The sequence below is a fragment of the Gasterosteus aculeatus genome, chromosome 2, assembly GCF_964276395.1.
Source record: "Gasterosteus aculeatus chromosome 2, fGasAcu3.hap1.1, whole genome shotgun sequence".
NCBI lineage: Eukaryota > Metazoa > Chordata > Actinopteri > Perciformes > Gasterosteidae > Gasterosteus > Gasterosteus aculeatus.
The window spans coordinates 10,719,232-10,744,547 of record NC_135689.1 but is presented as its reverse complement, the minus strand read 5'-3'; the positions used below and the strand labels follow the sequence as shown (position 1 = coordinate 10,744,547).

At 46.6% G+C, this 25,316-nt stretch overlaps 2 protein-coding genes across 3 annotated transcripts; both read left to right on the top strand.

The window, feature by feature from the left end:
• The first annotated feature begins 21 nt into the window (after positions 1 to 21).
• On the top strand, positions 22 to 9,815 carry acvrl1 (activin A receptor like type 1). 2 transcript variants are annotated; one of them, XM_078091882.1, is made up of 11 exons: positions 196 to 755; positions 872 to 1,014; positions 4,675 to 4,746; positions 5,478 to 5,714; positions 6,034 to 6,236; positions 6,323 to 6,422; positions 6,510 to 6,656; positions 6,749 to 7,024; positions 7,168 to 7,365; positions 8,379 to 8,509; positions 8,742 to 9,815. In XM_078091882.1, exons 3-11 carry the CDS (start codon positions 4,677 to 4,679, stop codon positions 8,886 to 8,888), a joined length of 1,509 nt encoding a protein of 502 aa, XP_077948008.1. In that variant the 5' UTR covers positions 196 to 755; positions 872 to 1,014; positions 4,675 to 4,676; the 3' UTR covers positions 8,889 to 9,815. The 2 variants fall into 2 exon arrangements, with proteins under 2 accessions (XP_040048864.2, XP_077948008.1); XM_040192930.2 differs by lacking the exon at positions 872 to 1,014 and having other exon boundaries at positions 22 to 755.
• A 2,729-nt stretch (positions 9,816 to 12,544) lies between these two features.
• acvr1ba (activin A receptor type 1Ba) lies at positions 12,545 to 24,971 on the top strand. The gene is made up of 9 exons (XM_040192932.2): positions 12,545 to 12,851; positions 20,318 to 20,545; positions 20,631 to 20,891; positions 21,154 to 21,384; positions 21,500 to 21,667; positions 21,865 to 22,021; positions 22,315 to 22,439; positions 22,566 to 22,696; positions 22,932 to 24,971. The coding sequence occupies exons 1-9, from the start codon at positions 12,788 to 12,790 to the stop codon at positions 23,055 to 23,057; spliced, it is 1,491 nt and encodes a 496-aa protein (XP_040048866.2). The 5' UTR covers positions 12,545 to 12,787; the 3' UTR covers positions 23,058 to 24,971.
• The last annotated feature ends 345 nt before the right edge of the window (positions 24,972 to 25,316 follow it).

Here is a 25,316-nt window from a genome sequence, read left to right as displayed (position 1 = left end):
ATTGGAGGATGCAAACTGCAAAGGAGTGCCTGTTGTTTTTGAACGCAGACGTGTTATTATTATGGGGTCGGAGGCACATTCCTCTCGGCGCAGCGCAGACAGCAGTCCGCGGGGGGAAAGAGGAAAATGAGAGGTTCAGCAACAGGAAAACCGCTGCGAGAACACATTCCAGGCCCAGCGGACCCCGTGCGGGACAATACGGGGTGGGACCAAGCTGCGTGAGACGTCTGTAATCTCGCCTCCACATCGACTGGTCGGTTCGCACCGAGGTCCCGCGGAGACGCGCCTGCGGTCTTCGAGGCGGAAGCAGTCTGCTTCCAAAGCGACGACGTTTATCAGCGCAGATTTGGGTCGAGATGAGATAGCTGGTCCTCACAGCGCGTTTTATCTCCTCCTCTTCAAGTTCAGGCAGCACTTCTCCTTCTTCTTCTTGGGGTTAAACAAGTGGGGCGGGGTTTTTTATTGGACTTTTTTAGCAGTGAGGAAAAAACTTCGAGCGAACTTTTTCCCCCCACGGCGCCTTCGGAGAGGATGTGAACAGCTGCAATTGAGCCGCTGAGACGAACCAAGTACAACGACTCACTTCCACCCGCGACAATGGAGCCATTCGCGTTTTAAAGCGTCTTCCACGGCCGACTACTTGACATACTTTGTACCACAATACTCCCACGGAGGGACGGAGATACTTGCAGCCAGCGGTGACATGCGAGACGCGGGACGTCTGTGTCTGTCCGCTTAAAGAGACGATAACACAGGTAAGGCTCTATGTCTGTGTGTGTAACTAGGTGAATTATTATTAACTAGGTTAATAATAACACGGCTAACAGTGGGTGCCATGTCACGCTGTTGACTTGATTCCACGTGTTTACAGATGTGAACCAACAGGTGTCAAAAAAGTGGCGTAGCTGACCTGAAGATAAACTCACAGCAGGCTCGTGAAGGCATCTTTAGTGACGTCATACATCCTAAAAGAATAGGGCGGCCATACATTCGTAGTTATTGGCCTTTGTGGAGGTATTGTTATTCTTCGTTTGGTTCTGCTTACACCTGCTCCACTGAATTTCCCACTCAATTCATAAATCATTTGCTTAATTCTAACTTTACAAAATGTATCTTATTGGACACATAGTCATATGAACAACTAATAAACAAATCAATCAATAAAGTAGATAAATTAGCAATATTAGCTTATTGCAGATGTTGTACTGTGGTCTAAATAAGAAGAGACATAACATTCAGAAATGCAAAATAGTTTTGACATTTAATTCAGAAGTGTGTCCACAAGATAGCACTGACAAAATGATTTATTACCCATAAAATATCATGTTACATATCTGTCACTTTTTTTTCAAGTTTATGTGTCCATGTCATTTCATTCATTTTTTTCCCACCATAATACATCTGTGACCTTTACCGTATGTGAGACATCAGTTCTGATCCGCCCACCTCATAATTTAGAAAAATGCAAAAAGGGGCTGAGCAATGAAACCGCGCACACTTTGTTTTGATAAATGCATTTATTATTGACAAATATGAAATCCGCAGCTGATGAAGAAGATAGCGATATGGCACAGGGCACCGAATTTGATGGACTGACATCAAACCACAAATGTGGCAAGATCTAGGAGGTCACTTCGCTGGCAGGAGGGAGATTTAGCGCCAGCTTTAAACTTTAAACTCAAATCCAGCCAGCTTGAACCCGAAGCGTCTCCGGAGTGGGCCGTATGTTTTCCTCCTGGCTGTGACATCTCATCGCAGAAAGGAGCAGGTAGCCAGCTGCACTACAAGCCTGCTGTTATGCTCATTTTCTGTAAACATTAGCGCGATAACATGGAGGAATTAGCAGGATAATGTTAGCTAGCTAACTTAGATGGTAAATCCGCCGCGCTGGGATTGTAATGCTGCATGATGGTTAATTATTTCATAACGCAGATTAGTCACAAACAGTCTTGAGCCATAAAAGGCAGAATTCTACAAATTTTCAAATTCATACAAGCTTTTTCACGGTGCAGAACCGTCGTACGTGCTGCAGGTTTTCAACTGTAGTTCAGACCACGAGTCAGAGCTGCATTTCTCCGTCCTGCATCTTGTTTTCTTGTCACTGAGCTTCACACACGCACCCACACACATACGCACATACGCACACAGCGAAGACTTTTTTCCCCTTTTTTGTGTGCAGGACCCGATAAAAGTTCTTTGAAGGTGGGTTGCTGATGTTGGACATTAAATAAGATGTGTGTAACTTATTCTCACCTCCATTCCTTTGTGTGCACAGTGTGTCTGAGGAATATGCTTCCCGTTTCTTCCGTAGCTATGTGACAGCTTGCAGAGAGGCACTGAGCCAGAAAGCTTGCCTGTCCTAGCTTTGTCTGTGAAATAAAGACACATTCAGGCCGTTTGATGTTGCCTGGCTGAACAAAACATCATATAAGCTTTTACAGTAACCAGAGTTAAAGCAACTCAGTTGAGGGGCTGTTGGATGCTGCTGTGCAGGGCCGTGCCTCCCCGTCCCTCCATCCAACACTAACCCACACCGAGTCATCCAGATGGAATGAGAGATCTGCCTCCCGGAGCTGAAGCTGTGTAGATGAGAGGAAGAGATGACAATGGATCTTTTCCCCTTGGGTCAGGAGGGCGTAACGTTGGAGCGAATGGAGACAAACAGGAGAGAGGAAGTGTGCTGGAATCTAAAGTCAGGCTGCCTACGATGGAGGACGTGATAACAGCTCTCTCTCCCATGTTGGGATGGTAGAAGGGATAGCTAGAGGAAGTAAGGCACAGTCATGCCTCTCCTTTAGGAATAAGCGTAGGTTTAGGTTGTTCTTGCACTGGTCCCTCAGATAAAACCCCACTGACGTTTAGGCTCATACACATACAGGCTGTGCTTTTTTTTCTCTTTTCTTTTTTTTTAAATATGGCTTGTGGTTCTTCAGAGCACCACACATTGGTTTCTCATCAGTTGAGTTGCAGCTTCAGCGCAAACCCACGCAGAAGGGAAGTCTAAAGATAGCCTCGCAGACATTTTTGTCATTTCTCTAGTCAAATGGAAATCTAATCTAGCAGAGATTTCTCATTTGATTTGAAACTTTTGACGGGAAACATGTTTTTATTTCATTCAAAACCATCATCTATGAGTATGCAATAGTTGTATTTTAAATACATATGGTAGGCATGAAAATAATAAGTAGTGACAGATCAGTGAAAGGTGACATTACAGATATTCACGCTGAACACTTTGACTTCCGGTTTCTCCTCAGTGACACTCGGCACTGAGGTAACGCGATGGCATCCTGTAGTTCGGACTTAAATATATCTAGCTAGATGCATCAAAACTAAGGGATATCCGTAGTATTGTGCCGCTGACATGTGCTAGTTCCTCTGCCAGATGTTTGCAGGTTAAAGGTTATTCGCTGTGTGTGAAGTAGGATTTCCAGAAGAGTGTTTGACAAATAAACATGCAGTCCCGTTCACCTGCAATTAGCGATGGCTAATCCACATAAGGAGCCCGTTTTATAAAGTGTATACTTCCATTTTAATTTAGAGAGGATTCTATTCACGTAAACTTGCATTTCTCAAACAGTCTTTTTAACTATTCATGTATTCAGTATGGGTGAAACTATTTGTCCAGGCCTTAATTTTCCAAACCAAACCTTTAAAGTGTTGTTGCCACTTGTTTTCTTGCATTATTCTTTTGATCATAATTTGATCATAATGTCTTCCTCTTATTCTGATGATTAAAAAGCTGTTACAGCTACAGTTCCAGTTACACAGCCACATTAGTTAAACTAACTCAACGGCATATCCAAAAGACCTGCTGTTCTGGTGATAGGAATACTGTCGCTAAAAATGACGTAAAAAGAACCTTAGAAGACCTCAGGGTTCATGTGGGCGGTTGAATTGTGGGGTATTTTTAAAGGAAATTGTGGTGATTTTCTCACCATTTCCACTGTTGTCATGGTTTCGTGATGGCGGGGAATACAGAGTCTAAATTGTGCACATAACATAAAAAAGCCAGAGGCTTTTCAGCAAGCATGTGTTCCTTTATGTACTTCCATAAATAGCACAGAGTAGGCAGCAATAAAAATATCTGCCACAGCCCACACGGCCGTTTCTTCCCGTTGTGTAACACGCTGAGCTACCTGGGGGGGTCAGGTCACCGACTACGGGGTGCTTCGGCAGTCAGAGGCCGAGGTCGTGTGTGACGGCCCTCCAGCTTGCGTGACCAGCGCTGCAGCGCAAAACAATGAGCCTCGCCGGGCCAGCCGGGCGGGGCCGCTCAATGGCAGGAAGCGTGGCCATCAATATTTACTTTGAGAGCAGGGTAGCGGGGGAGTCGACGGGCCCGGAGCCCGGGCAGCACAGCGCCACACGCAGTCTCTGCACACAGACACAAACATCATGCAGTGCTGTGTGCAGCCTCCCCCTTTCCCACCCCATGCAATTACAGCGCAGGCAGACAGGCTGGGCCCTCCGACTGTTGTTTTTGACCTCATAGCTTCCTCTGCCAAAGAGTCCGGTCTTTTAACACTGCCTGACCCTTTATGGACACTATTAAGTTGCACTCGACTGGATTCCAATCACAGAGCAGTCGCGCCCCAAATGAAACTTCGGGTTTCTCTTTATTACAGCTCCTGCGATTGGCATTTGATAATTCATTATTTTGTTCCTTTGCAGCGATGGGAAGCCGTGCTGTGCTCACAGGGGTGCTTGCGGCGGCGTGTCTGTGGATCTCTGCTGTCTACGCAGGTGAGTCAGATGTAGGAAGTCAGAGTTAAGAGCATCCGCTCGTTCATTGAAAGCTCCATTCAAGACGTCTGACAACGAAGCAAATGACTATTGCATGAAAGGGGTCGCTGGCGTGAGAGAACCCACGCAGTTTGCAGCTCGATGTGCTTTCTCACAAGTCCTCCAGCGGAAAACAAAAGCCGTTTGAGGTGGACAAGCTCGGACAGGCAGAGTGCACACAACCTGTCCTGCGTGAAACGCAGAGTCAGAGTAAATAAGCGCCTGGCGAAGACAGTGGAATATCAGCTTGGGCCATGGTGAACCCAAACCACAACTCAAAGGCACAGGAATGTGTTTTTTTGGGTAGTAAAGTCTCTCAGCCTCATAGTGATCGGAAAGTGTTTAATGTTCTGAGCAAAGAGTCTGTTTGAATTAAGAATTGGTTATGAGGGGTTCCTCACCCTTCCACCAATGTAGTGGAATGTCTTTTCCACGGTTTTGATTTAGACAGATATGAGAATGTCTTTGCTTCATGTCTTTGTGCCTTTTCACCTTGTTCTGACTCTTCCAAATACCCCTCCTGGTTAACAGCACAGCCTCTGTGATCTATATGATGATGACATCCATTAAGATATTTATTTCCATTAATTAGCCACATGTAAGAGACTTCTATTAGTAATCTTTGACCAGTGCGCTGTGATGTGTGTTTGGCCTCTATCAACACTTGCTGTGTGTACTTCCTTGTGCTTAAGATTCTGGAGACGATGGAGGGCTGCTGTGCACGTGTGAGAATTTAAAGGGCACATGCGTGAACGGAACTTGCAGAGGAGACCACTGCTTCTACACCTGGGTGCGCGGCGTTGAGGAGAGGGGCTGCTTTTCCTCATCGAACTATAGAGAGCAATGCTTCACCTCCTTCGAGGGTTTCTTCGTCCACTGCTGCAGAGAGAATCAGTGCAACACCTTCACCACGCCTCCTCCAGACATAAGTCAGTATCAACGCTTTCATTAATCTGTGGAACTGAGCCTCTTAGTTAAGTGCCATTAAATGCCCTCAGTCACACAGTTCATAGCACATCTTGCAATCCTTTGTACTGACGGGATTCAAAGCTTTGTTAGATAGTAACTGGTTCCCCCTTGTGGTCAGTTAGAGCTATGTGGCGTTTTTTGGACTTATGATGCAATGTCATGTTGCTAGTTTTGTGTTTCCCTGCATAATAAATCATTACAAACAGCACTTCCTTAATTTAAGAAGATTTCTTAAGCTTGTTCATCAAACTTAAACGTGCGTAAAACTTCCGCATCCAGATGGAAAGCCGACGAAGCCTCCGGAGCTCAGCCGTCCAGAGCTGTGGATCACGTTGTCCCTGCTGCTGTTGATCCTGACTGCCAGCCTGTGTGGCCTGGCGCTTTTCCTGCGCTTCCGCCGCGCACACAGCAAACTGACGAACGTCGAGGAGCACGATGTCACCATGCTCAAGGTCCCTAATGGAGACGACCCCACCTACGGCGTAAGAGACATTTGATGTTTGACGTTAAGACACGACACCAATCCAAATGTGTTCACGTTTTTTTGAGCTGTGTGTTTCTGTCTCAGAAAATCTACGATGAGTTTGACTCATCGGGGAGCGGGACGGGGCTGCCCTATCTGGTCCAAAGGACTATGGCCAGACAGATCTCACTTGCCCATTGCGTCGGTCAGTCTCCTTCCTCGCCGACGCTGCTCTCCTTTGTACTGTTTTGTTTATCGCTTGGCCTTAAGGTTATTGTCACTCGGTTTGCAGGTAAGGGCAGGTATGGGGAGGTGTGGAGAGGAACTTGGATGGGGGAGAGTGTGGCCGTCAAGATATTCTCCTCAAGGGACGAGCAGTCCTGGTTCAGAGAGACGGAGATCTACAATACTGTGCAGCTGCGACATGACAACATACTGGGTAAGGCAGCAGTGGAACCATTCGTGCGAAGAAAGGTGCAGTGTCATTTTTAGGCCTGAGGTTTAAAAAGCGATCCCGTGTTCTGGCTTTAGGTTTCATAGCCTCTGACATGACATCCAAGAATTCCAGCACCCAGCTGTGGCTCGTCACCCACTTTCATGAGCTGGGTTCACTCTACGACTTCCTGCAGTACAGCAGCTTGGAGCCTGAGAGCTGCCTGAAGATGTGCCTGTCCGTGGCCTGCGGGCTGGTCCACCTTCACACTGAGATTGTTAGCTCCCAGGAGAAGCCGGCCATCGCCCACCGGGACCTGAAAAGCCGAAACATCCTTGTCAAGCGGAACGGGCAGTGCTGCATCGCTGACCTGGGTGAGGGTTGTGCGAAATCCGTCAAACTTGTAGTCGTATCCGTTCACAGCTTCTGCTGACCCTTAGGATGAATTATATAGACTCAAAACTTTGATAGTTTTTGTAATTCACTGTTAAAGAAAAGGGTTGCGTCTGTTTGTCAGGTCTGGCTGTGATACACTCCCAGTCTCATGACTACCTGGATGTGGGCAACAATCCTCGCGTGGGGACCAAGCGCTACATGGCTCCTGAGGTGCTGGATGAGACTATCCGTATGGACGTCTTTGAGTCCTACAAGCAAACTGACATCTGGGCCTTGGGCCTGGTCTTCTGGGAAATTACCCGCAGGACCATAGTTAATGGTAAGGAGGCCGCAAATGACTATTGTGCCAACCATCATTTACAGATATTTGGAGATTTCCATTTTGAATTTACAGAGTCATGTCAACGGCCTTGCCGACACGTTGATTGATTGACGTGCATAAAGACGAATCAGTGTTGAATTCAGACGCATGTGAAAACCGGGATAATTTGGGCATTTCTTTTGGAATTTACGATTCAGTATTTTTTTTAAGTTGTTGTATTGGACGAAGCTGAGTGGTTGGGGCGCATACCACATTGGCGCGAATGTCCAGAGCATTCTATTTTCTCAAATAAAGACGATTCCCGAATGCTCAAATAGTTAAAAAAAAGAAATAAATAAAAAGCTGCTGCATCACCCGTCAGACAGATCTCATATTAAAATGGATTATCTCTGCCATTTCTATCTGACTCTGTATACATAAGAGGCAGTCAGCCCCGTGTCTCTCATCACTCCAGTGTTTTCCTGGTCTGTGTCCGTCTCTACTATCCCCTCTTGTGATTAGCACTGCAGTAATTATAAACACACTTATCTGGTGTCAGCACTGTGTTGTACATAGTCCAGATGCAAGAACACGTCCATGTTCAAATGGCCGCGCGCACACAGGCACAGACACACTTTGTCCAGATGGATAGAAATTCATAACTTTGACTCTCACACACACACACACAGACACACACACTTAGCAGGCCTTGCAGAGCCCCGTGTATTCACCAGGGAACGGATATCTTTCCCTTCTCTCTTGTATGTTTAGTCAAACATACTTTACAAAACTCCCCCAACGGACTATCGCAATTTTCCAACTGTGCTATTTCAAGCCTGCTAAGAAAAGGAATGTATGTTCTGATTATTTTTAAGGAGTTGAATTAGAGGTATATCAGTTATCTACTTGTGCGGTTGATAACAGGTTACACTGTTATTAGAGCCACCACCGTCCCACAACCAAGAGACTTCTTGTTTACGAGTTCAGAAGAAACGGCACTGAGCCTTTTTCTCTCTTTTGAATGCTTTTAGGAATCGTTGAAGATTACCGCCCTCCTTTCTTTGACCTGGTGCCCGTGGATCCAAGCTTTGAGGAGATGAAGAAGGTGGTGTGTGTGGACCAGCAGAAGCCCAGTGTCCACAACAGGCTCCATTCCCATCCTGTAAGCCATCTGATAACACACACTCGAGTCAAGTGCAATTATATTTTCCAGGGTTACTATAATCTACCGTTCAGCCCGATAAACAGGCATGCAAGAAAGAGCATCAGAATCGACACCTGATGACACAGAGTGTACAGTACAGACTCCGGAGGATACACGATAGCGCTGCCACACATGTTCTATTCCACTGGGATGGCCAGATGTTATGTTACATTTGTCTCTGTGTGTCCAGATTCTTTTAGCCATCGTGAAAATCATGAAGGAGTGTTGGTACCAGAGCCCAACAGCCCGCCTCACTGCCTTGCGGGTGCGGAAGACGCTGTCCAAATCGGACCATGGCAGTGACTTCAACATCGACAAACTCAAGCAGGACATCTAGGCCAGAGCGCCGAGATGAAACGGGGACAAAAGACTGAAAACGGCAAAAGGGATTACGCACTAAAAGCACAAAGTGCTTTCATTAGCATGTCATCAGCATGTTTGGAGCTTGTGACTCTCGCAGTCAGTGCGTTGTATGAAAAGCGCGTGACTTTGAGCGATGGCGTCGAGACTGGCTCCCAAGGCTGCTTTTTTTGCGTGGCCTTGTTTTTATCGGCCAAATATCTGGTGACTGGGACCAAAAGGCCCCAGAGACATTTAAAAAGCCCAAAATGTATAATGTATATTTATTTTTCAGTGTTCAGTGAAAGGATATTTCCAAAGCAGAATGATTAACACCAAACTATTCATGGGCTGTTCTACACACACAGGGTTTTACTCATAGTTATCTGAATCCCCCTTTGTCATGACAGAAAGGAAAATATGCAATGGCGCAATTACGTCATTTAATCGATAAGAGGAAGAGAACATCATCGGGGACTTTCTCTGAAATTGCACAATGGGTATTCCGAAAAAATGACCAAAATTATAGGAGACATTGAGGTCTTGATGGGAAGGGAGGTTGCCATGAAAAAAGAAAACATGTAAGTGATAACATGCTCATACCAAAGCACATTACCTGTTGCATAAACACATTTAACTTGTATGAAATAAGCATTTATTATCTCCACACAGGCACATGAGCTATTTAGTTGTAAATATTCTGACACTGTTGTCTTATTTCCCTATTGATTGTAAATATATTTTGAAATGACTATTATTGTGTACAATCAGAAAATGAGACACATTTTATACACTTCAACATTTTCAAGGTATTTTTTATACATTTGTGTAGGCCAATAATGTACCCTCCCTATTATCATGGTCACCAAAGGACCTCACAGACATTTAACTTTGTATACGTTGAATAAAGGATTGCTTTGTTCAACCGATTGTGCTGTAGAAACTATTTTCTACCACTGATGTTTGCAACTCTCTTATTGACCAGCAGAGGTCAACAGATAACAGACAAACAAATGTTGCGTATGGTCATGCTCTTATTTTGAAGGATTTACTCTTTAACAGTTTTTCCTTTTCATAATTTCTCCAACAAGCAGTTGAGAGCAATATTTAACCACAGCACTAAATAATAATGAACAGTTATCAATGTCAGGGGATTCTTTTATTCTGCTTACATACATTAGCATGTTTGAACAGCCGTAATAGCCTGTGTGTCCTTGCATGAAATGTTATTAAGATAAGATAAAGAGCTCCCATCGTTTATCTTGGTCACACTAGCATAAATACAGGGATACTTCACCAGAAAATATAATTATATTCATGTAAGGCAAGCCCGACTGAATGGGGACTTCATGAATAAACTTTTAATAACATTTTTATGATATATGTATTTGTCTGCACTACTCTTAGTAGGAATTGATGTGATCTGTATGCATTGAAAAAAAAGCTTTTAATTTCTCGTTTTATAGGACATATGATGTGAATACTCTAACCTATCTCATCTGAGGAAATACATTTTAAAAGAATATGTATATTATAAAAATATCTCGTGGGAGAAGCATAAAAACAACAAGTTTGATGTGCAGAGTCACAAAGAATACAAAATGTCCAACAAGAATCCAACTAGCCCAGTGGTTGGTTAAATACCTCTATCTGCTCTTTCATGTAATAACTGCATGCCTGTGTTTTCTTTTTCTATCTGCTGTGCTTGTTTCGCTCTTATCTGTTTGTGTGTGTGTGTGGGGGAGTGTTCGGGTGTGTGTGTGTGTGTGTTTTCTGTCTCCCTGGTTGTTGAACAAACTGCAGAGAGATAACACTCCCTCAAAGCCTCAGTCTGTCCGGTCAGTCAGATGAAGAGCTGGTTATTTTTAACACGACAGGGGGGTTGTTGGAGTATCAGAGAGGCCAAACTCCCCCTCTGTGAGCGAAGGAGCCCATCTCACTTCTGTGTATTCTTTTCGCGGCGGGATCACTCCAACTGGCTCGGTAGAGACAGGGGGATTTGTTTGGCAGACAACGCAGACTGAAGAAATGCTGAGATGAATTCGACCCGATGATGGACGGGTTTTAAGGTCACAGGGGGCACCGTGGAGACACAGTCAGGCTTGACGCATAGCAGTGAGAGCGCTAGCAGGCGGATGGGTGATACAATTGGGTCCCACATGTACCTGGTTACAGCCTGATTCCGCTCTTCTCGAGACAGATTCTCGAGCGGTGGCAAGCGAGTGTTAGTGAGGCGGGGGCAGGTCATCGTCTCTTAGTTGGGGGAAAACGGTGGACTAAATTGGACAAGAGAAACTTTTTTGTGATCTTATGTCAAGGAGTATTTTACATTGTGTTACTATGAACTGCAAGCTGTACCTTTTTAGCAATAACCTTTCTTTAGTGGTTGATATGTGATCCGACATGAGGAATGAAATGTGGCACGCTCTTTTTTAATTTCTTACCAAATTAGTCTTCCTTTGATCAGGGGACATCGGATTGAAGTATATTAGACAGCTGCAGCGTCCTAAAGCTATGATATCAATAAGGGACTTATTTGACAACTGATGAGTCATTGAATATGGATGGATGGACACATGTGTCGTGGTCTGACCCAAATACTGGTGCTGCCAGGAAAAATACAGGAGGTTCCATATTGGTACATAAGACTTATCAGCTCTCCACTGCTGATTGGTCGTAATCAGTCCAATTCCTCTTTTGTTTTGTCAGACCTGGCTTTACATTTCTACTTTAAATAGGGGAGTAGCCTTGATGAATAATACGTTTCGTAACTGACCAATGTGTTCACACGTAAGCAACAAGATATTATCAGTCATCCATTATTTTAACTACTTCTGGCAGGTTTATTTTTGTATTGCGGTCAAGACCATATTTTAATGTCATGAGATGTCATTATTTTACTTTTGCAGTCAAAATGACATGTGGCCAAGTTGTACACTTAGATCAGATGCTGTCATGAGTGAATTGGTTTCAAATGGATGTCGTCACACAACGTCCTGTTTTGAGTAATAACCTCAATCAGCAATACATGAAACCAAGAATAACCAAGTTGACCAAAGCGGATGAAATTTATGTAATCAAAATGATGTTGTTTCTTTCAAGCAGATTAGGGAAAAAGTGAATTCCTCCAACATATTTAGTTTGGCCTCAAACCGTTAACATAGTTTGTACAATCATGAAAACTAAACAGAGATATATTAATATTTAACTGCTCTATATAGAGATGCCATGCTTTTCAAAATAATGGAAGATGAAAAGTTGTGTTCTCATTCGATTTTTAGATTATTCTTCTTTTTTCTTGTGTCAAGCCCATTTTGAAGTATGATTCAAAATGACTTCCTGTTTTCTTGTCTTACTGGAACATCAAACTCATCTTAAGTTTAAACTAAAAATATATATAACTTTATGATTCAACTTATACAGTTAGTTTGTTCCCCAAATACATTTTATTTTTCAGTCACGTGACTTTAAGCAAGGTTAATGGTTTATAAATAAATCCGCGAAGGCAGTCCATAGAAATACAACATCATATTTAAAACACATATCAAGGAATACTTGTGACCAGAAATGTACCTTCGTTTCAATCTTATTTACACATGTTAATATAACAAAATCATATCACTGACTTTGGAATCTAAGTGTATACTTTCGATCGCATTCGCTCTGTCCTTTTTTGTATTTACAAAATACAGCCGTGACCTCATTGGCAGAAGGGCACATGCAGCCCTCCCCTTTAAACGCGCGCACACACACGTACACACCCCTTTAAACGCGTCACCCACCGGGCGGGCTGGCTGGTATCGGGCAGTGCGGTGTGTGTGGTTGTGTTTCGGGTCGCGCTGATAACGACACAGCCCGGGACGCGTTTGCTCGCCGAGAGATGGGAGTGCTGGAGACATGGCTGTAAAAGAAATGGCTCTGGCGCTTTTGACCCTGGTCGGGTTGGCGGCCATCGGCGACGGTAAGTTCTGATGCGAGCGCCTTTACCGGGTTTTCTGCCTCGACGCGTTTCTGCCCCGGACCGGGCATCGCCTGTTGTCGCGCGTCGCCATGGCGCTGCCGTGTCGGGCATTCTGTTTTCGCTGAGGGGGGCTAACCGCGGCTAGCTTGCGTCGACCTCGAAGAAAAGTCACGCCGCCTCGTTTGTGCGCGCGCGTGTGTGTGTGTGTGTGTGTGTGTGTTTTATACAGATTTTAAAAACAAGTCGACGTGTGGTTGTCGCAAACGGAGCTACAACCACAACAACAACATGGTGGTGCTATTTGTGTCGAGGCGCCGGCTAACGTTAGCTAGCTCAACGGTTAATAGTCTTCTAAAGTTGACCCGTGTAGCGTTAGATAATTGTGCTCCGTTTGAGCGCAACAAGACAAGCATAAAAAATAAAAAATGTGTATATATAATGAAGTGGAAGCACACCCAGTGCCGAATAAATAACCCAGTCTCCTGTTGATATTTATTTTGGTTATCTGTTGCTGTTATTAATACTAATATATTTACAAACCGGCGTCTCGCTGGACGGCTTATCGCCGTTGGGACAGCAGCGCGTGCAATGTGCTCACTTACAGCCTCCTCACACCGTGCGTGCGTACGTGCGCGCTCCCTGGATGGAGCCGAAAGGGTTCGTTGAATGAAGGCCCGGTCCAGGTTTGTGCGTGTGCGTGTGCGTGTGTGTGTGTGTGTGTGTGTGTCCTTTTAAAAAAAAATTAGAGTAAACACTGGCAGCCACTACATTTGGCTCCATTTGTATGGAGTGAAAAGGCTGCTTAGTGCCCTCGCTCCCCCCCAGCTGAAAGTGAATGCTGGCATAGGGTGACAACAGCCGTGCATTCAGCCACCCCAGACTGAAGTCAGAGTTGAAGTCTGGGGTCATTGTGATGGAAATGTGGCAAGTGGGGTCTTTTTGAGGCGCCAGCTAAGGTGCTGCTTCAGTCCAAGAGCTCCCCCGTCTGCTGGGGCAGCTGACACCCAGCTTCACGCCTCCGCCTCAGACACACAGATCTGGTTTTTAACTACCCTTTTCCCCCCTTCTTCTGTGAAGCTTGTCCAAGCACCTCTAACTTTACTACATGCACAGCAATAAATCATTATTATTTCTGAAACAAGCGTGTCTGGTGTTACGCGGACGTCTGTTTTGTTTTTGCCAATTCTCCTTTACCCTGTTGCAATTTGTCACTCAGCAGATAAACTAAGTAGTTAGAAAGAAAAAAAAATCTGAGTGCATGTTGTGCTTTAAGCGGTTGAGTCATAATTCCAGTCACAGGGTGCAGCGCACAGTTCTTTTACAGCACGCTAGGAAAAACAATCACACCTGAATGGCTTTGTTTTGACTGAGTTACTTCAATATTAACTGTGTGTGTGTGTGTGTGTGTGTGTGCGGCCTGAGCACACAGTTTGTGACGATGGGTTTGTCCAGCTGGCGGGATCTGCTGCTTTCAAGGGGGGGCTCGCAAGTCTGTCTGGAGCCATGGTTTCGCGCCGTGTAATGTCATGCAAAGGGACTGGAACCAGACAAACCTGAACGTAGCCGCTCTAGTGCCAACTCACACCTCTGAACTCCTGTCACATTGCTGCTGGTTTCATAAGGAGTCACCGGCGTTGTGGTGTGACGCAGTCGGTCCCGCCGGGCGCATTGAACACTGTGGCGACGCCATACGGGTACCGCGCTGTTGACCGTCCTGCAAGGAAGTGGGGCGTGTCCATCTATTTCTCCTTCACCTCTGCCCTTCCCTTTCTCTATTGCTGTCCTATAAAAGCCGTGGCAGGACAAATGTTACATGCGTGTGTGTTCCGATGTATGTTCATAATCAGTCCTACGAAGTAATAATCCATACTCTATATAAAAACATTTCTTTTTAAAACCATCAATTCCTGCGTGAATAAGAGACTGGAAAAACAACCCTTTAGTGCGTAAGAAGCAGGATGTGTTGGCTAGAGGGACTGCAAGGAATGCCGGAGGATAGGTGTTTGAGAGACCGATGCACCAACACAACTTGTGCCCAAGAGAGGAGCTGTGTCTGTTTGGAGGGTTTTGAAAAATTTAGGTCAGAATACGATTTATTGCAAAGTTGGTCGGGCCGCTGGTATTTCCTCTGGTGGCACCGCTAGCAGCTACAAGCGCTAACAAGCTAACTCGCCGGCCAGTCGTGAGCGGTGAACAACCCGTGGTAAACAGATGTTCGGGTGGCCGACGCTCCCTTTTCGGGGTGAACGAATGAGCTTACTTTAAAATAAAATACTGTGAAACCGCTAGAATGTTACAAAATACCGTGATGTCTTGGTGCCCCCCGGACGCTTCCTCTTGTTTATCAACAGCCTCTATGCTGCGGCACTGGGCCAGTCAGGGTCAAGTCGGGGTGTTCTAGTTTACCCCCCCTGTATAATGACCGCTGTGGGTAATGAACTCCGGAGGCACAGAGGCCTAATTGCCACAGCAGACAGCGTAGCCCCAGACTGACCCAGCTCTGCCATTACTGATTTCTGGCCCACAGGAGAGAACTACCCCTGCAGAGCCTTCCGTTGGGATCTTATCCCTGCTCTTATTTTACTCCTTGTATAATGTAATGTGCTTTTTGTGCCATACCTTGAATGTGGTTATTGTCCCAGTGCAGCCAGACATAGCTAGTGGCTGTGTGAGTTCATGTCTATAGGGGTGAACCTGACACCCATCCTCAATTACGTGGCTCTTTGTGGAGGTGTTTTTTGGGCTGTTTGCAGGAATGTGGATCAGACCTGTTCTGCCTCCTCATTTTCTGCTGCAAGGGCCGTTTCCGTTTCAGAAATTTTTTTGTTTGAAAAGTATATATTCTTTAGAGCTAGTGCAATTTAAATAAACGGATTTGTAGTGGGGCTCCATCTTTGAGCAATAAATGTACATTTGATGGAGGTCTTTTGTGACTGTCCCTCTTTACTTCCTACATCACTACAGCGTTAAGCTGGACTTATGGCGTTGTGACCCAAAGAAGTTGTTTTGGTGTCAGAAAATTATCTGATTACGTTCTGTATGCAAAATACAGAATACATAATCATCCTTTTTTGGTTGTTCCACATCTCCATTGGTGCCTTCTCTTTTTACTTAATATTGGCTTATCCAACTAGAGCTGGGTGTTGTCTAAAATGTTGTTTTTCCTCTTCAATTGGGAGGGTCTAATGCAGTTTGATTTTCCGCAGTAATGTGTTTCAGTGCCAACAATAAATTAGTTTTTCTAAGATGGGCCCTAATTTTTAATGAGAAAGATAAACCATTTTTTATAGAACACTTTTACAGTTAACCTGGAAGCCAAATTTTAATGCAATGTAAACGCAATCAAATATGCAATGACTTGGATAAAAAAACAATTGTTTTTGGTCTGTGCCCAAACATTTGGGTTTTATATCTAGCTTTAACAGCTGTTCTAGAAATACTCAATAGGGCCCATTTGCTTCGTCTGTGTTCTGCTAATGCTCAGTCATTTCTTAATCAGAACAGCTCAGCGCTCTGCAACGTACCAGTGACATTATAATACAGTATTCTAGTAGAGGCAACGTGTCCAGTTTGAAACTGTAGTCCCACTTGTTTGCCTCTGAAGTAATGCAGAGACAGACGGGATGGTCAGATAGTAGACTCAGCCCCAGAGGCTTCACTGGAGAATCACATCAGTAATCTGACCCTCAGATGCAGACAAAGGTAATGACTTTCCTCCTTCCCCCAACATTGATTAGGACACAGTTGTGTGTGTGTGTGTGTGTGTGTGTGTTGGCACTCCCGCTGTCTGGTGGCGTCTGCTTGTCTTGATCAGCTCTTAGTCTGGTATCTATATGGATTTATTCTCAGTGCATTTTGGTAATGGTGCTCTGCTCCCTGTGCACGCACACACACACACACACGCATGTGCGTATGCACCCGACTGTCTGTCTGTTGTTCGGCGGGCCAGAATCCCACTGTGTTTGTGTAACACTGCTGCGAGCACGCGTATTTTCCACAGACGCGCTCACCTTGCCTCAGGAGAACCCCCCCCCCCCCTCCCTGTCTCCTCCCTCCGGCGCGCTCGCAAACCGGGGTCACTAAGGTCAACGTGTGGAGGTGTTTGGAGTGGGACTACGCTGTGGTTTTCAGTCGGGTCCAAGTTGAGGCAGCAATGTCGTATTAATCCCTTCCTCACTGCCGTATGTTGTTTCCTGTCTCGACACGAAGCGGAATGAGAGGAACTTCACACGCTCGCCGCTCAAAGGAGTCGCTTCTCAAAGAAGAACCGCGTTCTCCCCCCTTTCTGCCTCCACTGTTCCCCTTTTTCATTTTTTTCCCCTTCTTTTTTCCCCCCCTGCTGTTATTTACCCCCTCCCGCAAGTCAAAGTCTAGACTGGGTTTTAATGACTGTCGCAGCTGGTCACTTGGGCAGAGCCCGGCCGCAACTGGGGGGGGCGTGCCGGGGGCCCTGTAAACCCCCCCCCCCCCCCCCCACAAACCCTCCTCCGTATTGTCCTGACCAACTTGGGAGCAGCCCCCATCCTGTCTGGCCCAGGAGCAGCACCCCCTCCCCCACTCTCCCCAAACATTGAAGTAGTTGCTATTAACCCCGGTCTCCCCATCCCCCCGCGCTGAAGTGCGCTCCCCCCACCCGGCCGGGCTCTTTGTTCGTGCCAGTCCAATCCGTCCGCATGTCGTCTTAATCTGCACACAAAGGGCCAGTGTAAAGACCGCCGATTACGTGGCTACGAGAGCAGAGTTCACTCAAAAAGCCCTGCGTACACCCGGGGCCCCTCTCGGCTCCATGTGCATCTGGGACCCCCCCCTTTGTAACACGCCGGTGGGACGTGCAGAGCGCCGTGCGGACAGCGTGGCCTTTTGGGGAATGCCGGAGGTCTTTCTCCAATGCTGTTGGTTTTCTTTGCGGCGTATTTGCCGTCCTGATTCACACTCATTTTGTGTTTGTGAGCGTCGTTTCACATTGAGTAGACTTTTATGAAATTTGGTCAAAAGCCCAGGTCGACTTGGTAGCCAACAACGTTTTTCTATAGAGGTGTTATTGGCTGTGTTGGGAAAGATTGCCGGGTGACGCTGCAATTCAATAAGCAGTGCAGTTTATTGGCAATAGTTTTATTTAACCTGAACGTGAGGAATAACCTTAATTAGTTTGGTGATTGAATCAGATTCTTTTTCCTGTAAATAGTTCTCGATAAATCTATAAAATGCCATTGTGTCCTAGATGTTCTACATATTGGCCACCCCCAGTGTTGGCTGTGTGTTGTGCATGTCTTTTATTCTCCATATGGTAGCCTTTAACCAAGGGGAAAACTCACCACCGACCAACTCCTGGTAGACCACAAACCATCCATGACACACTTGAGAGGGGAATGTGTGTTTTTCGGCCCCGCTCTGGTTTCCTTTTCTGAGTCTGTAAGTCTGCGTACCATCTGTCTTGCCACACGCAGACTCCATGATGGACGCGCCTGCTCCTCGTCCTCTTATCACGTTGCGTACCTTAAGAACTATTCTGTATCCGTCCGCTTGATTCTAACCAGGGAATTTGAGGTACAATAAATGAAACTAAATGTTTTTTTTTCTTTCTTTCTTTAAACTATCCCTCATACTATGAGGATGCATTGATCAAGATGGCTCCTCTCTGGCCTCCCACGCTGATTGATTAATTTCCTTCCTGAGAAGCCGTAAACGTCAAGCCTGCAGGGGTGTGCGGCTTAATGGCGGACGGGATGCAAGATGTCGGCCTCTGAGGATTGATACAGAGCATCTTCCTGTTCTCTAACGTACAGCTGTTACTCCCGTCACCGGTTTTATTTGGCTCAACCGTTTGTTCCATAGATGCAGCACTTTAGCGCGATCTGGCACAGAACTTGCACCCCCCCCCCCTCCCTCTCTGTATCCGACCAGTCTGCTTCACCACTTTGTAATCTGCAGGAAATTCCATCGGCATGCGAACGGTGGTGAATTTGGACGCGCTCCACCAAGAGTTCCTGCCACTTTCTCACTCGCCTCCTGGGGAGCAACACACAGACACGCAAACACCTAAGAGTTGAGAAATGTTAGCGAATCAGGCGTCCTACATTCCCGGTTACCCCTCGGCGGACAGGCACAGACACATCAGCATACGCAACGTGCCAAATCCGCTCCCACACAAAGCCATTTCCCAGAAGGAAAATCATGCCGATGACATCGGCTTTGTGGTTTTTGGCCAACTGAGGTGTTGCATGCTGATGGCGCAACCGTTTCCGGAGTATTTTGTGCTCTTTAGGTTCAAGAATGTACCAAACATCTTTTTAACAGACACCGTTTTGGTGCAAACCGGGGGCGATGAGTGAGCTCATCTGGCCGAAGAAGCCCTCCGGATGAGACATGGAGGATTAGTGGAACCTCGCCACCCTCACAATCTTTTCTTTTCCCTGGTCCAGATGTTGTCACCGGTCCAACTGCCACTGAGCCTCCTCCTTTTGAGGGCAAAAAAGGATTTGAATTCCTCTCCGTTTTGTGTCTCCAGCAGGGTTGCTGCTGTTGGTATAACAGGTTTTTTTTGTGTCAGAGTTGTAGTTTGTTTTTTCTGACTATGAATCAGCTGTTGTTCTGTGAGGCCTCACTAACGGCCCTGATGTCAGTCCGGTGGTTCCTCATTTACCGCTGACAGAGGGTCCGTTGACTTAAACGGCCTCCCAGTGTTCTGTTGCCATGTGAAAACCAGTCACTGGTGTGGCCTCGCCGGGTCCTGGTTGGCACTCTGTTGCGTTGTGGAGAACCTTGGAAGGAGCCTTTTGCCCCGACCGTACTCTTGATGAGAAGCATGTGTTCTGTGACTCGAAATCACATCGCCCTCCAAATCCAACCAGCTTGCAGTTTCTTGCCCCCGCAACGCTTGACCAACTCCTGTCGCGTCTCAAATCTGCAGAGGCTTCGAGACCTCTTTTGAATCGTGAAGATGAGCCACTGTAGTGTTTTTTTTTTTTTTTTTTTTCTACAATGGAGGTGGCTGGCGTTCCATTGTGTCCGCTTCAAAGGGTCCCTGCGCAGGACTGTGCTGTGTTCAATAAAAGCTGCCGCCTCATCAGCTCAAGCCGCGGCCGCTGTCTGTGTCCGTGTGACAGAGACGGGACAGGAATGGAGCAGAATGCTGCATTTGGGGATTTGGCAGGAGCCGCGCTTCCCTCGTTGGGTTTCGCGTTGTCTGTCCCACGGGGGGGCAGGTCTGTCTCCACCCTGCGTGTTTGGGTTCATCTGCAGTGAAGGATCTGATTTCAGGGCCGTCTGGCCTCTCCGGCGAAATTCCAAACTCCTGTCTGCTTGTCACAAAATGCTCACGGCTGAATTGAGACGTTGGACAAACTGTGGGGTCGGCCTGTCCCCTGGTGGACATAGTGGGGAGTTGAAGCAGACGTGTTTGTTTGGGTTTTTTTTCCAATGTGATGAATTGATATTTACTCAACTCTCCCTGTCCTTTCCCGCAGCTCTGCATTGTAACTGCACAAACTGCAAGTCTGGCTCCGAGTGTGAAACGGACGGCGCCTGCATGGCCTCCACATACTACAGCCAGGGCAAGGAGCAACACGTGCGCATCTGCATCGACCGGGACAACCTGGTCCCTCCGGGACAACCGTTCTACTGCCTGAGCGCCGAAGGCCTGCTCAACACACATTGCTGCTATGTGGATTATTGCAACAGTATTGAAGTCCCGGGTGAGAAGCCGCCGCCATCCAGCATCACATGTCTTTCAGTTCAACATTTTAGGGGGGAACTAACTGCTCTGTTCTGCCTTCTCAGTCCCGACGAAGGAGGGCGACTGGTCCGGCTCCGGCAGCTCCTGGGGGCCGGTGGAGCTGGTGGCGGTCATCGCCGGGCCGGTGTTCCTCCTCTGTGTGCTGCTGATGGTCGGCGTGTTCCTGTTCCAGTACCACCAGAGGGCCTACAGCCACAGGCAGAGGCTGGAGGTGGAGGACCCGTCCTGTGACCACCTGTACATGGCTAAGGACAAGACCCTGCAGGACCTCATCTATGACATGTCCACCTCCGGATCCGGCTCTGGTCAGTGCAAGCGTCTCTCTGATGTCACATGCTAATCTAATTGGAATACACATTTTAATTGTTTTTTTTTGTCAACAACAACAACATTAGCACAATTGTCTGCTGTGGGTAATGTTATGGAAATACAAATAAATGATTTAACTGGAGCATTAACTAAACATTTATCCGTTGTCTGGAATTTGCTGAGCGTTTCCAGGCATCTAAAACAAGTTTTAATAATAATGTCAGCTAATGTTTAGTTTGTCTCTGCTGCCCCCTGTAGGTCTGCCCCTGTTTGTGCAGCGGACTGTGGCAAGGACCATTGTGCTGCAGGAGATCATAGGAAAGGGTCGTTTTGGGGAGGTGTGGAGGGGGAAATGGCGAGGAGGAGACGTGGCGGTGAAGATCTTCTCCTCCAGAGAGGAGCGCTCCTGGTTCAGAGAGGCCGAGATCTACCAGACAATCATGCTGCGCCACGAGAACATCCTCGGATTCATTGCAGCAGACAATAAAGGTCAGGACTATTTAAGTAGACACTTATCAGTAAAAGTACCATTTGGAAATAAATAAATCCATTATTGGAGTAAAATTGTAATCTACATGTTACCCTGCATAATGCTTTCTTCCAGACAACGGTACATGGACTCAGCTGTGGCTGGTGTCAGACTATCATGAGCACGGCTCTCTTTTTGACTATCTTAACCGCTACTCCGCCACCATCGAGGGCATGATCAAACTGGCCCTGTCGGCCGCCAGCGGCCTGGCCCACCTGCACATGGAGATCCTCGGCACTCAGGGTAAGATCCGCCTCCACCTCAAAGCACCATGTAGAGGTCGACCCAACAATTGGCTCCGTCCACCTCTAGACATGCATGATGATGATGATTGTAGTCATAATGATAATAACCAGCTGGGACTATAAAGTTAAGTGAGGCAAACCAAGCAGGTGAGCTGAGCTCTTGATGCAAATCATGTGTTGTCTGTTCTCCTGCAGGTAAGCCGGGCATCGCTCACCGGGACCTCAAGTCTAAAAATATCCTGGTGAAGAAGAACGGCATGTGTGCCATCGCTGACCTCGGCCTGGCCGTCCGCCACGAGTCCATCACAGACACAATCGACATAGCGCCCAACCAACGCGTGGGCACCAAGAGGTAAGTGGGCCAAAAAGCACACAGGTGGAGGCGTACATGAGGTCATTTTTAACTGCTAAGTCTCCAAACATCATGAGGCGATCACAGTAGTGAGACACTATTGGGCAGAATAAGTCTGACCTTTAACACCGTCGCTTTTGGCAAATGATTTAATCTCTCAAATATTTGTGAGCCGTTTTCTCCCTTTTTTCGCTTGTACCCTTTGTGCAGTGGGTCAAACCTGCAAGTAGAAGCGTTGTCTTTCTATAACAAATCGTGTGTGTCTGGTGTCGTCCCTTTGTGTCCACTTTCAGGTATATGGCTCCAGAAGTCCTGGACGAAACCATCAACATGAAACACTTTGACTCCTTCAAGTGTGCTGACATTTACGCGCTGGGCCTTGTGTACTGGGAGATAGCTCGCCGCTGCAATGCAGGAGGTACGACCACAAAGGGCGGCGGGTTGGTGGGTGGGGGCGGGTGGGGTGTATTATTTCAATGAACCTGTCAAATGAAAGGAAGCATGAAACCAGCGACTGAGAAGGCCTCCTCGTCGTGTGCTGCAGGGATCCACGAGGAGTACCAGCTGCCCTACTACGACCTCGTGCCCTCTGACCCCTCCATAGAGGAGATGAGGAAGTTGGTGTGTGAACAGAAGCTGAGGCCCAACGTGCCCAACTGGTGGCAGAGCTACGAGGTATTTGTACAAACGCACCATGAGGTCGAGCTACAGGAGAGCATTAAATCACTGGTTCTGTATCCAGAGGTATCAAACTGACCAGGATGCTTTGTAATGAAAGTATTGATGAAATAATAGGGATGAAAAGTTTAGTGCGCTACCGTTTAATATTGTCAATATTTTGTCAATTGTAACTACCAGAAAACTCTGCTAGTAGGTGTCAGTTTTGGACTAAAACGTTTTCCCCCTGCAGTCTCTGCGTGTGATGGGTAAGATCATGAGGGAGTGCTGGTACGCCAACGGGGCGGCCCGGCTGACGGCGCTGCGCATCAAGAAGACCCTGTCTCAGCTCAGTGTGGAGGAGGACGTCAAGATGTGAGCGACGGCGAGGCGTGTGCCGCAGACGCACAACCAGACCGCACTCCCATAGGAAACGCACCCTACAGACGGACCGCAAAGGAAAACCCTGCCAGTTTGAAAGCCACACTCCAAGTCGTGACGAGGCCTACCTCACCTTTTTAGCCCAAACTACTGAGTCACCCCCCCCAACCCCCACACCGGCCCCCCTTTTGACTTTACTGCATCCCTTTTCTTCGTTCCTCGTCTCCACCACTACCACTGTTAATATCATCTGTTCTTTTCAGTTCCCCATGGCAGGAATTACTACTATTGTACAGCGACGGGACGATTTAGATTGATCCCTCTTACCTCTCTGGAATACGTCCCGTGACGGGACTAAAGTGCGTGTGCGTGTGCGTGTGCGTGTGTGTGTGTGTGTGTGTGTGTGTGTGTGTGGGGAGGAGACGGTGTCTGGACTACGGGCATGTTTCCAAGACGTCCTCTGGTTTAGGCTGTAGCTCATAAGACAGATCCGGTAATGGGACGTTTAAAGCATGGAACCCCAGAATCTGCATTTTGAACCCCTCGCTTGAACATCCTTCAAACGGAGACGAGCTGCTCTCCGCTGTAGCTTCCTCTGCACCTGCAGGTGTGACGTAGCCCCCGTGGTCCAGTCCTGGTGTTGGATGGAGATGTGACGGGGATCATGTTTGGGATGGTTTGACTTTTATTTATTTGTCAATAGTTTTTGTTTTTTTGTTTCATATTGATGAACACTGTGAGATGAGATGTGACGAGTCCAATATGATATGAAAATTAATGTAGTTCCGTCAAGTCTTTCAGATGTTAGAATAAAGGGGTTGTTGTGTTCATTTTAGTAAGAAACTGAGCATGCCCCCCCCCCCCTCTGAGTGTGACAGGCGATGACATCATTCACCCGTAGCAAATTAGAGGCGTATGAAATGGAAAATACAGTTTTCTTTTTTTATATATATATATATTTTTTTGTGTGTTTTGTTTAGAGACATCCTTTGACATTAGACACTACTGATGATGGGTACATATGGGTTTTATATAAAACATGCATTTCTTTTGGACATCTGAACAGCGATTTAGCTTTAAGGGTACTTTCAGAGGGCTGTTTTGACTCGTCTGCATGTTTCTCAGACGTCATTTGCTGGAATTTGTTTTCAATTTGCTCCTAATGGCAATTTGGTGGTACTACTGATCCCAGATCATTTTTGCTGCAGCCTGTTATTGTTGTTCTGTATAATTGCTTGTCGAGCTCTTTTCAGAGTTCAGTAAGGCAGATTTGTTGCTACATGATGTCGTGCGGGGGGAGCGGGGGGGAGGAGGAGTCTCCCTTTCATTTGACACTGGAATATTTCGACGCCTCGCGTTGATTCATCGACATAAAGGCCGCTGCTGACAGTTTGCCCACAGGGAACACGCGGCCCGATGTGAAAGGTGCTTCTGCGTGTTTTCATCCTCCTCAGTCGTCTGTCTGTGAATGATCTATAGAAGTAACACTGTCCGGTCCGCCTGGGCTTTACTTTACTTAACGTTAGTTGTGTCATCACTCCACCCAGAGTCCGTGTCATGTTGGAACCCTGTTTTTTTTTTTGTTGCTGCATGCTGTCCCCAAACACCGGGTCTTCTGCACTGAGGTAGATCAATTGAAGACTCGTCTTTTCGTTCTTTTCTGTGGACCCACAAAAATGTTGCTGCTACTGTTAACATGGGTGGAAGTTCTGGGATCGAAAAGAGGGCGACTGCTGTCAGTTGAACCAAAAATTGTCGACACACTCCTGTCCTTTGGCTTGTTGCCATGGGTGTATGACCATCACACATCCTGTTCACAACACTTCATGATTTCAAAAATGATTTTGTGCAAATCTTTTGTGAATTGGTTTAAAGGTGTATATAGATATACAATAAAATCCTTTTTTTCTTATTGAGGACTTCAACTGTGGTGCTCATTCAGGACTCATGCGTTGTTTACATCGTCACGCTCTGCTCGAGTGGAAGAAGGTTAACATGCAGACAGCAAAGTCCAATCAGTGCTCGTGGTAAATGTCCTGAAGTGAATTGGCCCCGATTTCTCCAGCTGCAGAGCGCTGCCACGCAACATCCACGCAACGTCAGCAAGCTACAGTTGTTTTAGTTTCGTGGCCAAACTGAAAGTTTGAAATAGTGTGAAAGGTAACTTCCCAGCCAAAACTGTTTCTCAGTTATTGTACGTTTGTGTAATTAACAAAAGACCTGGATCCTCTGCCGGCGGCTACGAGCTTTTCTTAGG